A 16,179-nucleotide genomic window follows, 5' to 3' on the forward strand; every position below is an offset into this window, starting at 1 on the left:
GTTTACATGGATGTCCAGAGACACAGAAGTTGTCTTTGTCTGGGAAAGTGAAGAAAACAATAAACTTTCAAAACGTGGTAGAAGAACCTTTATGTGTTGGTAAGATTTTTGATTTAAAGAAACAGCCGTTGCATTGCTCTCTTCAAAGTCACCAAACTCCATTGACAAAAGAATCAGATGTATGCTGGGAAAACAGGTGTCTACCTCTACCTTGATTAGTCCTTTCAAATAACAGGTGAAAAATGTGCAAAAAATAACTTAAAAAAAAGGATAGTAACTGGTTAGGGCAGTGGTTAGCTAGCAAATCCCATATTTTGTGAGGTTAAATTACTTATTTTGTCAATGTGGTCTGGTTGCATTGGAGATAATGGTGCAACAACTGTTTCAGGTAAAAAAAAACAAAAACAAACAGGGGCATGCTATATCCTCTGAAATCTCTTTATCCACAGCAATATTAAAACACTGTATAAATAAATATCGTAGCTTAACAGTGGAAAAAACTAACACTGTATGCACACAATTTTTTGATTGGTTGCGTTTGTCTCAAAGGTGACAACACAGCTTTTCTTTTTCTTAGTGTAGATGACGTACTATTAGAGCAGTGACAATATGTGAGTAGCTAAAAGAAACATTAACACACTGAGTATGTTCTATAAGATTTATGTACTCACCTAGTCCACTGAAACACAGGCAAGCTCAGCTCTGCAGTTCGTCCTGTGGTCAGCTGTCCGTGCTGAGTGATCTGTGTCAAGATGACCCTGGATTTAAAGAGGGAGCAGTGACTGTTAAATTTAAACAGAGGACACAGTTCAGTGTTCAGTATCAACCATCTTTGATTATTACATAATCTGTGTTGAGAAAGACATTAAACATCTGTTAAAGTTGTCACGATTTGTGACTGTACCTCTGTCTGCTCTCCTGGTTCTCCTGCAGGTCAGATGTCAGAGTTTCTTCTTCGTCATCCAGGAAACCATGGATGTCCTGCACTCCCTGTCCTCATTAATGACATATCCTACTGCTGTCTTTCCCAGTAACTGTTTTAGGTTTTGCATGCTGTGATTTAGGACAGAAAAAAAGGTCATTTAGAAAAGAGGATGCTGACTCAGTAAATGTATGGCAGAGTGTAGAATATACAAAGTAGAACGGCGAAATGGACATACAGTAAAGAGCTAACATTGCTCGACAGCAATGTTAGCACTGACAAAGCTGCTTGCAGTGTCTGTAGACATCTGTTGTTTGTTTTTTGAATTGCCTTGTGAGAGCAGACATTGGCCTATGCTGATTATTTCAAATGCCATTCATCAGCTCTACCTCTAGCAAGGACAGAGATACTTTGATCCTCAGAACATCTTCAAAACAAACTAGGTTAAAAGTATTCCTATTCACAGCAGCCAGAATTGTTGATATTGACATTTTATTACAGGGCAGGTAACCATGGATGGATAATGGGTTTTCAGTTAACATCTAGAATCTGACTGTTGTCCTTTCACTACTCCCCAAAGACATGACAAAGGTAACGGATGCAGGTTTTTTTCAGCGTACCTAACTGGATATAGACGCACTTACCACATAAACATACTGTTTAACTCTCTCTTGAAGTTTGGGCAGGACTGGCAACTGTGGGCCCTGTGGGCCAACACACCCAGAAGCTGATATGGTACATTTGTCCCTAAAAAAAATTAGAAAGAAAAGACAAAAACAAAAATTTTACCTCTCAAAACACAAGACTTGTTGGACTTCCCCTGCCTCAGTCTGTTGGTTTTTCAGTTTAAATGTGTAACTTTGTGACTTTTAAATTAGTAAAAAAAAAAATGACACACTTAACTAAGAGTGTATTCCTAAAAACTACACTACCTACATCAATCGGATCCTTAATCCGATATCATATGTGGTCAAATTCCCTTTGAAAGAAAAATCCACCTCTCATTTCTGCAGTTTTAAACAGACTCAACAGGCTGCTGTCGCACATGCCAGTTCCACTTCCTAAACAACTTCTTCGGCAGCTGACAGAGCCTGGACTAGTCAACCATTAATAATCTGTGATGATTCAGAGATGGAAAATAATGATTTGAAAACTTTAACTGCATCAAATTTTTCCACCAACTTCTTTCAAGTCCATGATTTAAAAAATATATTTATTTTAATAACCTCAACTCTTTATTTGAGTTACAAAGGCCCATTGGCCCTGAGCAGCATAAATAGCATTAATAGTGCTTATAAGGAGAATGGTTTGCAAATTCCCTGGGGGACGAAAATGGGTTAATGGTGCCATCTACTGGGAAAAAGTACGAACTACAAAATTGGAGCAACCACTCTAAAACCATTACACACCCTCTACAAACAATCACTGAAAACTCTAGATAAAAAACCAAGGAAGTACCACCACTGTAAAATCATTACGAAATAGAACTTAATGACCTTTAACAGTTTTCTTTGTTATGCAGATATGTATCTGATGTATAAATTAATTAATGATAAGGCCCCACCACCACTTAAACAATGTGTGTTACTCTGCAGGAACAATCTTAGGGAGACCAGGGCATCAGCAAGAGGAGACTGTTCAGCTAAACTTAGGAAGACTGCATTTGGACAGTCTGCATTTTCAGTCAGAGCAGCAGGAAAATGGAACTCAATCCCGACCCACATTAGAGACTGTACAAGCCTCAGTGTTTTTAAAAGTAAACTGAAATTGTGGCTCAAGGAAAAACAATCATGTGATTATCTGAATGCATCAAATTAGAGACAATGAAATGTAATTTTAAATGTGTCGTTATTAGTGATGGACTGTGTTGAGTAGCCTATGTTTTGTTTTAAATGCTAGTATGTTTTTTTTTTTATCGTTTGTATTGTACATTTGTTTACATCTTCCTGCCCAGGGACCACAGATGAAAATTAGCTTATAGCTAACTCTGGCTTGACAGTTTTTGTTTTGCATGGCCCCTGTCAAATAAACTAATAAATAAAAAATAATTGAAGCCTGGCCTGTAAATTGAATGCATATTATAAGATATTGCATGCTTTTATGTTGCAACAGCCAAACAATCAAAAATTGCATTTAAATTGATGTGAGAAAGGACTGCATTGATCATTCAACATGGGAAACACTGCACAGGCAATCACTTCTCCCATGTCTACTGTGAGAAATGTAAGGTCCATCTTTGCCTGAACAAGGACAGAAACTGTTTTCAAGCCTACTACAATTCAAAATAAAGAGGTTGTGAACCAAAAAATTAACCAAACTAACTGAAAATTTCTTCTTCCAGCCTGCAGGTTCCATTGGTGGGTTTCTTATTTCTGGGCGATAGATTCATTGTAGCAGATACAGAATATGACATTGTCGTGCAATACGGAAAAAATGTTCTTTATGTTTGAAATTACATGAAGAAATTTTTGAAGGAAAATTCAAGTCTAATGAGTTAAAAATGTTGTTTTTATGTGTTTTTGTTTGTTTAAAAAAGCAAGAACTGTGAACAATAAATTGTACAAAAATGCTGGATATATCAAATATGATACAAATTAAAACTCATATGCAAATTGCTATTTTATTCGTTTTTTGTCAGAAGTTCAGATAAACATGCAATTTTCAAAGAATTTGAATTTTTGGGCAATTATACAGGGGTTTGCTTTTGCCCATGGGGACCAAAATGGGTAAATGGCACCATCTGCTGGAAGAAAAAAAAAGTACTAACTACAAAATTTGGAGACATCAGGAACCATGGGGTGGGCTACTAAATGTATCAGTAAATGGCATAGTGTGGTGGGTTTCTTCACTGAAGCACTCATCCTTTCTTTCAGCACAAGTACCTTGTGTTTAACTCAAATTCAAAATATTTTAGCATAGGTGAGTTGATTTAAGAAATGTTATGACCGATCTGCCAATTGGTAGGGATTGCGTCTCAGAGGATAAGATAGATTTGAAATAAAAGGAAGAGAAACTATGATTAGATAAATCTTTGGCTGGAGAGAACATCATCCCTTCTCCTAGTTTTAAACGACAGCCTCTTCCTTCAAACAGAAGGCTGCACAGAGAAATAATGTCATCCCCTTTTTCTTCTTCCCTTTCTTTTTGCCACTGCAGCCCTTCTTGTCTTTACAAATACTAAACCATTCATATTTCCCAGCAAAAAAAATCCAATAGTCTTTTAACAGAGACTCTTTAACCGATGTATCAGAGATTTAATATCCCTCTATTCCCTGAGTGACCAAGCACCCACATAAATTCAATAGAACATAAGCATAAAATTTCCCACAGCAGGTCAAGGTGAGCCCTTGATGTCCCATGTTTTAGAGCCAACAGAGCAGCTGCTGAATCTGAACATATGATGCTTATAGGAGGTCTAATCACCTCTACCCACCACATAGCCCACACAACTGGCAAAGGTTTGTCTGAAAACAATTGATGACTTATCAGAGATGCGGACGTTCTCTTAGATCCCGAGATTAGCCACATACATTCCAAAACCAGATTTCCAATAGACTGGATCTATTGACCCATTAGTAAAAATCTGCACAAACCGCCTGAAAATTATTTACATAATTTATTAACTCTCCACTAGGAAGATTACTTTCCTTCGACTGACCAAGAAGGGATACATGAGCAACTAAACAAATAGTACACATGCATATAATCTACCACTGATCTTATCATGGTTTTATGATACATTAACAAAGTGCCTCTCTCAGCTTCCTAGTAACTTCCTGATAAGCTCTGAAAGGATATTATTTACCTTCTTGCATTTACTAATGTTTTTTTCTATGCAAGTCTACTCTGTTACTTGTTCATCCAACCACATCCCCAAGAATTAAAAAATCTCGGCTCTTTCTAAACTACATCTGTGCATAGAAAGATTTGAAGCAGGAATATTCGTCTTCAAACCAAATATAAATTTACTCTTGGATGAAGAACTTTTAAATACCCACTTATCTGCTCTAGGGTTACTGCTAGGGTTAGGCTTAAGGTTATGATTAGGGTTACTGTGAGGGTTAGGTTATAAATAGGGTTAGGGTTATGATTAGGGTTACTGTTAGGGTTAGGGTTACTGCTAGGGTTAGGCTTAAGGTTATGAATAGAGTTAGGGTTATGATTAGGGTTTGGGTTACTGTTAAGGTCAGAGTTATCTTTAGGGTTAGTATTAAGGTTATGATAAGGGTTATGGTTCAGATTAGGGTTGGGTTACTATTAGGGTTATGGTTAAGGATATGATTAGGGTCAAGGTTAAGGTTGGGATGTGGGTTAGGCAGGGTTAGGTTTAGAGTTATGATTAGGGTTAGGGTTACTGTTAGGGTTAAGGTTATGATTAGGGTTAGTATTAAGGTTATGATAAGGGTTATGGTTCAGATTAGGGTTGGGTTACTATTAGGGTTATGGTTAAGGATATGATTAGGGTCAAGGTTAAGGTTTGGATGCGGGTTAGGCAGGGTTAGGTTTAGAGTTATGATTAGGATTATATTTAGGGTTAGGGTTACTGTTAGGGTTAGGGCTTTGTTTAGGGTTAGGGTTATGATTAGGGACTGGTGAAGAAGGTCATCTGCAACCAGACTTTTTAACACAAGCAATGCAATGTCCCGTTAGTCATCTCACATTTCGCTTCTGCTACTTTGTGACCTTGCACTAAGTTCTGTCTTCCCGGGTCATTATTTATGATTCACAACCACAGACTGTAAACATCCCATATTTGAATCGCTCTGAGTGTGTTTTTCATACCATGTGTGCTTATAAAAACCTGGTGCAATTTAACCCGTGCAATAAGTTACAGTGTACAGAGTGTACATATCTGTTATATTTTCTATATTTTATTTTACTTCATCTTATTTTATATTCACTCTTATCATTATCATTATTCTTATTAGTTTATTTTAATCTTTTAACTATGTAAGTACATTGTTGTATTCTCATGTCCCAAGTTGTAAGCTGCTGGAACAAACAAATTTCCCTGAATGGGAAAGTACATCAAAATCTAACAACACAGAACCTCTAGTAAATGATGAATATACTCGGACCCTTCCACTAGTCTCTGTGCTGTTGTTTTTACCTGTTTGATGCAGGTATTAAAATAATTTAAAGTTCAGCAGATTATCCATACTGTTAAACATGATCACAGCATCCTAAGAATACTGATTTATGTCTGAAAACTTGGCCATAATATCCTACAGTGAGTTTAAACCTATTTTGCATTAAAAGATACATTTTCAGTAAGTGAATATTTATCACAGATCAAATCAAATAAGTTACTTGTGTTTTGGTGTTCTGTTTGCCATTGTCAAACTGAAAATAAAGAGAGACAAGTTTTTATTTTTTCATGATAAAACCAACATATCCATCCATAACACAATAATTCCCTGTTTCCTGTTGGCTTTGCATTGTGTACTTCCCTGGCTTATAAGATCCAAGCAAACCCAATTTCTGGCCACGTCAGTGTCAATGGATTATTGTATTGTTATTGTTGATTTCAGCAGATATTTCCTCTGTCTTTTGGGCAGTCATGTTGCAGGATGTTTTGCCACGCAATAGAGTGAGGGGATGTGTCCTGGTTGGAATGTGATGTCAGTGAATACCTTCTATCAGTGTTGTAGTACTTGAGTCCTGACTTGCAGGACCCATGACTCGACTTGGACTGACTCAAGCACTGATGACTCGGACTCGAGCATTGACTGCATTAGGACTCGGAGGATAGAGAGGAGGACTCTGGGTTATATAGTGATAGACTGTTTAAATGTTTATGTTAGATTTTGTATTTTTCATATAACTTATTCCGTTCAGAGTGAGGGCTGGCATGTGTGTTTGCCTGCATGCAAATTCACGTGACGTCTGCTGCGATAAAGAGACGCTACCGGCCATGCATTTTTCTTTCAAAGGTTTCACAGTAAATGCAACAAGAGCAGAGCAACATGTTGGATATTTAAAAGAACCATCAAGGAAGGGAAAGAGACAAGCTCAAACTTTAACAGACATCTATCCAGGATGAACCCAGAAAAGTAAGAGGGATGATTGTTACGTTTGGTTAAGTTAAGAGACTGCTTATTACTGTATTGTCTTAGTATGCTAACGGTAATATTAGTGACTAAAGTAACTAAACCATTGGTTAGAATTTTGATTAATAGTGTGAGCTCATTAACAGAAGCGCAACAGACAGCGCTGTGACTTCATTCAAAATGTAATCTCCAGACACACTGGCGGGATTTCGTTGGAATCTAATTGTAGTGGCAGTTAAACCTTGTCAATTTACTAATATCAAACTGAAAATCAAACTGGCCAGGGCGCACAAGGAGAGTGGATCGTACTAAGGAACAAACACATCGTAAATGAACAAACTGCATTGTCTCTGATGTCTTCTTTAACAAAAAAAAGGTTTCTCACAAAACAATCTGTAGCGCCACCGTGCTCCGTCTTCTGGCAAAAAAAACATTCACCTTTCCCTGTGTCCGCCCCTCCTGTCTTACCTGCCCATCTAGGTGCAAAACCATCAAACTATCAAAATGAGTACTAAAATAAAATAATTATTACACACGACAATGCCCTTTTTCAAAACAACAACAAATAACTGACAAGGTAAAATAATTATGTACATAAAATTATTGAAATCGCTCCAAAAATAATGTTAATGAAAGAAACGTGTTTTCTCCACATCCCAAAGGTCCCACACAGTCAGTCAAGGTTCAGACTGTCAATAGTTTGGATTAAAGCAGCCGCTCTCCTTGTAATTAGTAGTATTACCAATGAGGACTAGACTCGGACTTGGACTCAGATAATGGGGACTCGACTCAGACTCTACTCGAATTCCTCTCTGGCGACTCTCGGACACAAACACTGCAGACTCAGAACTCGACTCGGACTCGAGGTTTGGTGACTGGACTACAACACTGCCTTCTATTGCAACTGTTCCAAAACAGCCCCCAAATGATCCCATAAAGATCAACAATTTCTTGTAGAAGAATGAATTGTTGTTGATTTCTTATCTAAACGAAATTACATATGCTGTGGGTTAACTCAGTCCCAAGATCAAATCACAGTTAATTTGGTTTGATGGTATTTTAAAATAAAGGGAAATAAAGAGACATGGTCAAGGATTTTGCACATAAATTGGAATGCTTTTAATAGAAACAGTTTATATCTAAATTGATTACTCGGTATGTTATTCATTACCATGATTCTAACATGTTATTGCACTGAGAGGTTGACAAACCAAAACCGCCAAATTACATAAATAAAGTGAAATTCCTAACAAATATGTGATTACAGAAAAGTACATAGCTTAGTATAGTGAGTGAATAAGTGGGTTAAAGAGCGACACAACCCTAACCATGAATCTGATCAAGCAAAGGTCAGTGCAAAGAGCAGGCTATTACAGTTTTACTTCATTTAACATTTTTACATCTGACAACTTTAATTTAATTAACAAACACCCTCATTAAAGAACTAAGAAAAACAATATTTTCCTGTCACCAGCAATTTGGAGAAGGATCTTAATTGGAATCAGCACTTCTATTCCATTCTATTCTATTCTTTTTTTAAGCACATGGTACAACACATTTTATGATTATTACACAAACTGAAAATATTTTGTTACAAACATTATTAATATTCATAGACTCATCAAATGGACAGAGTCTGCTTGGTTTTAAGTGGATACCAACCCAGTTTCTATTGCTGGTTTGACAGTAGCCATGACAGCAGTACAAGGAAGGATGCAGTGATGAGACTGATTTTGTGGCTCGCTCCACCTGATACTTCTGTAAAAGAAGAAGAAATAAATAAGACATTGCTTGAATACAGACCTGGATAAAGATGTGTGTGTGTTTTATTTTCTGATGAGGTATTTTAATTTTTAACTTACGGGTGCCGTCCACAATTATTGAGGTGGTGTTAATGTTAAAGGCTGTGATATTTGAAGCTGCTGCAACCAAAACATTTGCAATCTGGGTACCATTTGGAACAGATGTGCTTGCAAATGCAAGGCCCATGTTGTTGATGACCGATCCATTACTGCATTAGACAAACAGAAGAGACGCTGTTTAGTTGTCTACAAATATATAGAATACGTCCCTAGATTATATCAGCAAAACTTTAACAATTTACCTGAATGAAGTCGCAGTCAAGGATCGGAATGTAGAGAACGCCATCTTAAAAGGAGGCTCAAGCTGTGGGGGAGATAGAAAAAAAACCATTTAGTACATTTATTTTAGCACACTTGTAGTGTGCTGTACTCCTTCTGCACACTTTGCACCATGTGTTGCACCACTGCAACACATTTCTAATCTATTATCTCAACACTTATAGTCGAAAAACAACTCCTAACCTTCCATGTTCATGTGAAAATTAAGAACAGGGATTTTCGATGGGATAGAGCAGAAGAGTATGACAAGCAGCCACTGTGTCCTCTGGGGTTCAAACCGGTTGTGAGGGACACATTTGGCAATGGAGAGCCAGCAAGTGGTGTGTTCTGGTGTTTCTTTATTCTATCTTTTTACATGTCAGTTGGGCCTTTTACACTAGTGTGATTCCACTTTTGATTGCAAAATGCTGAAATTAGACATTCAAACATGTACATGTTAATTTCTTCCCATGTTATCTGTACCACAAAATATATTTGTACAATCCCCTACCAATGAATGCAAAGCAAAACCAACATTGGTTATAAAGTTGTCATGTGCTGCCTTTTCAATGATATCCCAAATGTTCTGCTTTGTTAACACAAAGAAGGCAGAAGGTTCAAGGTTACAGGCATTTAAGTTTGTGTTCTGAAAAGGTTTCAATAAGAGGTGAATGCTTTTTCCACTCTATGTTGCCTGATATATTGCGGAAATTATAAATACATTTTCTAATGGGTTTGGGGATTTTTTTATATTTCAGCACAGGTTATATTGTGAAGAGTAAGACTTACATTTGACTTGATCATGGCAGCTCGATTTATAAATGCTTGAGATGAGCTGCTCAGCAAGTCATTTGTAAATGTCTCTCCACTCGAGGTGAAAGTCAACTTCCGTGTAGTGAGTTGCTCAGTTGTTGCAGGAGCTGCTGTTGCAGAGGTCGTCATTGGAGCAGTTGAATTCGCAGCTGCAGTTGTTGTAATTGCTGTTTCTGAAAAATAAAAAAAATACCACAATACATTTTTCAGCTCATCCTTTAAGCCTGTGTCAAGACTTGGGTCATCTGGTACTTATCCTTTAAGTGTCTCATGTCTGGATAAAACTAAGTTTAGGATGTTTACCCGAATGGCGATTATTGCCCAAACTAGCAGTTTATCATATACTTTGTCAGATTTACAAAACATAAGATTAGTTGAGTTACATCACTGTCAACATTATAAGACACTAGGGATTGGTACCAAATTCGGTACTTTTATAGGTACCGACCGAATTCCGTCGGTTCTACCGAGTACTGATTCACGTAAAATCAAACGGTACCATGTTTCGGTACCTAAACGCATCCTTGTGACTGTGAGGGAGTGGAAGAGAAGGCAATTATCCATGCTTTCGCCCTGTAATAAAGTTAGAGACTGATCGGCTGGACGTCTCTGCTCTCTGCAGCTGACGGGCACGCACACTCACCGCGAGGCAGAGCTGCAGGAGGATTAAGCAGAGACGGACTCTCTTGCTCCGACTTCCTGCCCTGTTTATAACCGTTCCTGTGTGCGTGAATGCCCAACAAGTAAGTTGTGTGTCCTATTATTATAAAGAGATGGAGAACTGACTTTTTCCCGTCCGCAGGCATTCATAAACTCCCGAAAGAGCAATTAGACGCCACGAGCACGTGTCAGCTAGTATATGTAATCACCTATATAATCCTGTTTCGGTTCATTTCATGTTAAATGAAATAAATATGTTAAATTTAAAATTTTTGAGATTTTATTATAAAACAATTTAACATTTATTACCACATAAACACACAAAAGTACCAAAAATTGGTACCGTTGAGTACCGGTAGTACCATTTGAACCGTATCGGTTCAAATGTGAAAGGTACCCATCCCTATAAGTCACCCAAAAACCTGTCTGCTCTTCTCCCACCCAATTGTTTTAAAATGGGTTTAACCACTAGCAGATCCAATATATGGATTATTTTCATTAAAATGTAGGGATGTCCAAATCCTGATTGCAACTATTGGATCACAGCCATTTTGGCCATTCTTTAATTGATCACAGATTGGAAATTTGAGCTGATCATCTCACCCTGATCGTTTACGTCAGGCCTCGCTGAACACAATTTGTGCCTGAAGCTCAGGTCATTGCTGAGCTTCGCTGCACATTATATTGGTTCGTCCACCTAGTGTGCAGTATTGCATGCACACCAGTTTAGAGGGTCTCATATAGCAAAACATATTAAACAAATAACATGTGCGGTTTACAACAATGCTAGCTTGACTGAGTGAAATGGAATAAGCTCAAGACATCTTTTAGTTTTGTCTACTTGACTCATGTTTGTGTACGAAAAAATTGTGTGCAGCTCTGTTATCTGGGCAAATACATGTATCAGGACTCAAAAGATACTCATAAGAAAATGGATCAGGATCAAACCTGATAAGGACATCCCTATTAAAATGTATTGAAGCATGAAACAATTTAAATATGAGCAAACTGAACCCATTATTTTAATTTGGTCCCTAAAACATGCTAGGAATTTGTATTTAATGTATGGAGTTCGGTAAGTTCACACATATCTATGTGCATAAGAACATACACATTTACACAGTCACAGATAAATAGATCACAGTTTAAACGATGATAAAGAAATTATTAACTTACGAATTACTACAATGGTGTCTGGATCAATAGTGACATTGAAGGTATTGTTTGGGCTGCTCAAAGCTTCTTTTAAGGTTTGTGCAGCAACCTCTCCCGTAGGGATTTGTTCTTGGGTAGCTGAATTGTTGAATTCAAGTTTAACATCCACTGCAGTGTTATCCATACGGGTTCTTCTAGCAGCACGCCTGTATTAAAAACATAAATAAAGAATCACAAAACATTACCAAATAATAGCAGTTATTTTGGAAGTCATGGTATGTACAATTTATTTGTAATCCACACCAAAGTACTCTAATATTGAGGAATACAATCAAAAATGTAATAAGGACATTTATTCTGAGCAGTGCTTTCAAGACACGGACTGTTACCTGAATCGTACAACAATGGTGCGCAAGAAAAGAAAACCAAATTGCCGCCTGTAGATGACATCACACTGTGAAAGGGAAGGAAAATGCAAAAAGTTATTCCAATGAAACAAACTCTTGAATAATGTACAAAAGAGAAAAAAATGAACGTTTACTGTATGGCATTTAAAAAAAGAGAAATTAAAAAGATTACAAACCAGTGTTACGACTCTTGTTTCAAGTAGCATATATTGTGCACTGCTTGGATTGTTGAGCTCTTCCACGAAAGGTTCTGCCAAAGTAGCTCCAAGAACAACAGCTGGTGGGGAAGGAGTGGTAGCTGCACCACCTGGTCCAACAGTGCTAATTGTTACTGCAGATGTCGTTGATCCACCAGTTGAAGGACCAGCTGTATTTGACCCTCCTGTTGATGGAGAGGCTGTAGTTGCTGTTGATCCATCAGTTGTAAGACCGGCTGTACTTGACCCTCCTGTTGCTGGAGAGGCTGTAGTTGCTGTTGACCCATCAGTTGAAGAACCAGCTGTACTTGACCCTCCTGTTGCTCCTGTTGCTGTTGAACCACCAGTTGTAGTTAATCCACTACCAATTGTTGATGCAGTAGGAGTCACAGATTCTTTAGTTGTTTTCAGCCCATCCCCTGTAGTTGATGCTAAAAGTGTTGTGATAAAGAAATGAAAGATACATATATCAATTGGTTAACTGGCCATTAGGGCTGCAAAACAATAACCAAAATTATAATCCTGATTCATTTGATCAATACTGAGATCACAATTAGAAATCCAGGTTATTTATTATTAATTTCATTAATTTTATCATAAAATCTGTTTCTGCCTTCATCTTTGAAACAGGGAGTCTTAGGCTTTTAACTGTTTTAAATAATTAATTTATATTGATTTATGAAACGGACCTATAGGTTGCACATCATAGTTTGTTGATGCTTTTTTCTAAAGACAACCACCTTAAGCTTTATATTGACAAAGCATGCATTTTAAATGTGAATAATTGGTGTCATTCTTTAATCTTTTGAAGGCCATGATTGTGATCCCTGGGCTAAATGTGTTACTCTAAGTCAACTAAGTTGTGAGATGAGGATCATCGCAAACCACAAAAAATGCTCTAATGTTGGCTAAGCTTCATTCAAATGAAGACACAGCAATGGAGGAAGCACACCTGTTATGAAATTACAAAACACAGTCCACACAGGAGAAAGTGGAGGAATGTTACTGTGCAGTGACATCAAGATTTGTGGTGAAGGGGTTACACCTCTTTGCCAATGTTGAGTCACCAGCGTTTAGGTAGAGAGATATACACATTCACCCTCCAACATTTCATACCCAGCCTGCACCATGTGCTGAGGCAGACGACAGCACAGTGGTTGCAGCATAGGCAAAGGGGCTGGATCTCCTCACATCTATGCTGGCTGGCACACAGGCTGTTAGGGTAGGAACACTTCAACTTTCTGTCACTCATAGCCTTGCATGTACCAGGGCAGGAAAATCATGAGTCAGACCTGTGTTTGTGCCGGAGCCCAGGAGAATGGAATCTCCAGCCTTTGGTGGTTAGTGAGAGCTTTCATTTTTTTGGCAGTGCAGTGGCCCTTTTGTTTACCTCCAGAAAAACAGCTTACTGCCCTACGTACTTGTCTATAGGGAGTGCTGTTGCCATAGTACACCAGTGCAGGGCTTGATGTACCCCTTTACATTGTTACGTCTCCCCACAATCCCTGTTCTGGGAGTTCTGGTGGAGAAAATGCAACTAATCTTAGTGGCAATAAACTTTCCACACATAACAGGGTTCTCTGGGATTGCACTCTTCCTGAATAGTCAGTCCTGCGAACTACCAGTTTGCCTTGAGCTTCTGAGTCAAGAACAGGGATGCCTGTTCCACCTCTTTCACATGGGCTCAGGCTGTGAGCCTTTCCCCTGAAAGGGCCAGCCTGTTAGCTGTCTGTCCGTGGGGCAGGTTCTGCAGAGTGCAGGCAGTGAGTGCATGGGCCATGAAGAAGAGTGTCTTAAATAAATATCCATGTCGACTGCCTTGTGGGGGATCAGTCCCTGTCTAGTAGGGATATGATACTCAGATCCTAATTCAATAAAACCTCAATGATTGAAAATAAAAAGCAGCTTTTCTACAATGATGCGATTGCCATCATACTGTATAAGGACCCGTTTGATATTGTACCAAGCTTTTATCCAATAATGTGTGAAAATTAGGGATGTACATTTTAAGAATTTTCCGTGATCGATTTTCGGAAATGTTAACGAGCGATTATCGATTAATCAATACAAAAAATTTATTATTATTCTTATGTGAAAAACAAGGCCAAATAAGTGTTTTCCCCGTAAATTATATTTTCCAAAGCAACAAAATGCATATAACTGAACGGTATTGAATACAGGTAACATGTTTAACGCTGATTATCAACGATCAGGCTCATAAAAATATTCTCCGTGGACATAGTCTCATAAACTGAAGGCTCATAATACTAACAGAAAAGTACTTCAGACTCACAGTGTCCAGTTTTCTGTCTACTCGTTCTTATTTAGAAAAATAAATGTGTATTCGATCAGGTGTCAGCCGGGAGCGCATTTGTGTGTAAATTGTGTGTAAATTGTGTGCAGCAGAAAATTACGCGGATTTCCGCATTCATCAATCTTCTAGTATCGTGATCTATGAGTAACTACTAATAATATCTACACCTGCTCCCAACTGTGTGTAGCACTTGTGTAAATGTAGGAATACACATAAGAAGAGTACATAAGTAGATAAAAGTAGATTTGGAACTGAGTTTGATAAAATTGGGGAAGTAATCACAACAAAACAAAAAAAGAAAAAAAAGCCTTAATCACACCGTACGAACTGAAACTTACAGAGTGTAAATGACTTCTCAGTTGATTGAGGCCCAGGACTTGAACTACCTCCAATGGTTGATCCATGAGTTGTTGGTGAAACACTAGTAGTTGTTGCTCCTGAAGATAATGTTGAGCCTGAATAGGATTTAAAACAATGAATTAATAAGATCAAAAATTAAGACAAAAGTTAGATTGACGTCTGAAATGTTTACTTACCAATCACTTTGATGGACTCGGCAACGACGACGAGATCGAAGGCGTTGCTGCCGTTTTCCACAGCCTTCACTACAGCGTCTACAACTTCCTCAGGCTCTGGAAGTTCATCGAGGGGTGCTTCTTCATCAAACTTCAGCTCCACCGTTGCTGTGACATTGCCCATGTCGTCGGACCTGTTGGAGAAAGACACATTGCTTAATCGAATGGTGTTGATTCAGAATTTGCGTTTGTCTTCCTCTTTTCAATATCTTTCAGCCATTTCTTTGTTCCCCGGAGGTCTTCGAGTACAATTGAGCATTGTCCAAAAGGTTGTTTCCTCGTGATGATTTGATGTAGTTTATGCCGTAGCCTTGCAAGCCACTAAAAATTACCCAAATCCGATGACGATGGTCTCGTCGAAGAGTGGGCCAAAGCTCGCTACCATGACTGCGTCGCACTGTGAAAGAAAAGGGAAACGGTCAAACATAGGGCGCGGTTCAATCGCAGGGTTTTATCTAATGACATCAACCCTGATGGCAAATTTTCTCAAGACAACCAACTTGCTCTGGATAAACAAAGTCTTTGGGAGTTATATCACAGAGACCACTGTCTGGACCTGCTCTAGGTATAGAGCTTAATGAAACCACTTTGTTTTTGATTTAGCACAATGTGGTGGGAAAAAAGTAACGCACAGAGCCTCAACAAATTGCAGTGACAAGAGTACCAATTCTGAAACCCTCTTTCAAAGAGGCGTACAGCACAGTGCGGGATTCTGCTGCTCCACAGTTCAATCTTACATGGATTTTGAAGGAAATGGAAGGGGCACTGTGATTGCTTGTTTTTCATGTGGTGCTAAAAGCACATCTATGATCATTTAAGACACTTGATATAAGCCCTTTGTGCCCTGAGAAATGTATGTTGCCATGACTATGTGCCATTCCAATGGGAAAATGGGGTTGGACTTGCTCTAAATGCATTGGGCTCATGCACTCCAAACCATGTGCTGTGGATTCTTTAAAAAGGGCC

General features: G+C 38.3%; 1 protein-coding gene across 1 annotated transcript in view; it reads right to left on the bottom strand.

The window, feature by feature from the left end:
• Positions 1 to 8,067: 8,067 nt before the first annotated feature.
• The window catches only part of LOC117807800, a 96,869-nt gene continuing 88,757 nt past the window's right edge, over positions 8,068 to 16,179 (bottom strand). The window contains exons 36-45 of the mRNA XM_034677202.1: positions 15,546 to 15,610; positions 15,175 to 15,347; positions 14,977 to 15,093; positions 12,304 to 12,755; positions 12,110 to 12,174; positions 11,742 to 11,926; positions 9,882 to 10,078; positions 9,077 to 9,138; positions 8,835 to 8,983; positions 8,068 to 8,730 (exon numbers count right to left, since the gene is read on the bottom strand). Of these exons, the coding sequence (XP_034533093.1) occupies positions 8,642 to 8,730; positions 8,835 to 8,983; positions 9,077 to 9,138; positions 9,882 to 10,078; positions 11,742 to 11,926; positions 12,110 to 12,174; positions 12,304 to 12,755; positions 14,977 to 15,093; positions 15,175 to 15,347; positions 15,546 to 15,610 (1,554 nt within the window). The 3' untranslated portion in view covers positions 8,068 to 8,641. The remainder of the gene's footprint in view (positions 8,731 to 8,834; positions 8,984 to 9,076; positions 9,139 to 9,881; positions 10,079 to 11,741; positions 11,927 to 12,109; positions 12,175 to 12,303; positions 12,756 to 14,976; positions 15,094 to 15,174; positions 15,348 to 15,545; positions 15,611 to 16,179) is intronic.

This window comes from Notolabrus celidotus, chromosome 23, assembly GCF_009762535.1.
Source record: "Notolabrus celidotus isolate fNotCel1 chromosome 23, fNotCel1.pri, whole genome shotgun sequence".
Classification (NCBI taxonomy): Eukaryota; Metazoa; Chordata; class Actinopteri; order Labriformes; family Labridae; genus Notolabrus; species Notolabrus celidotus.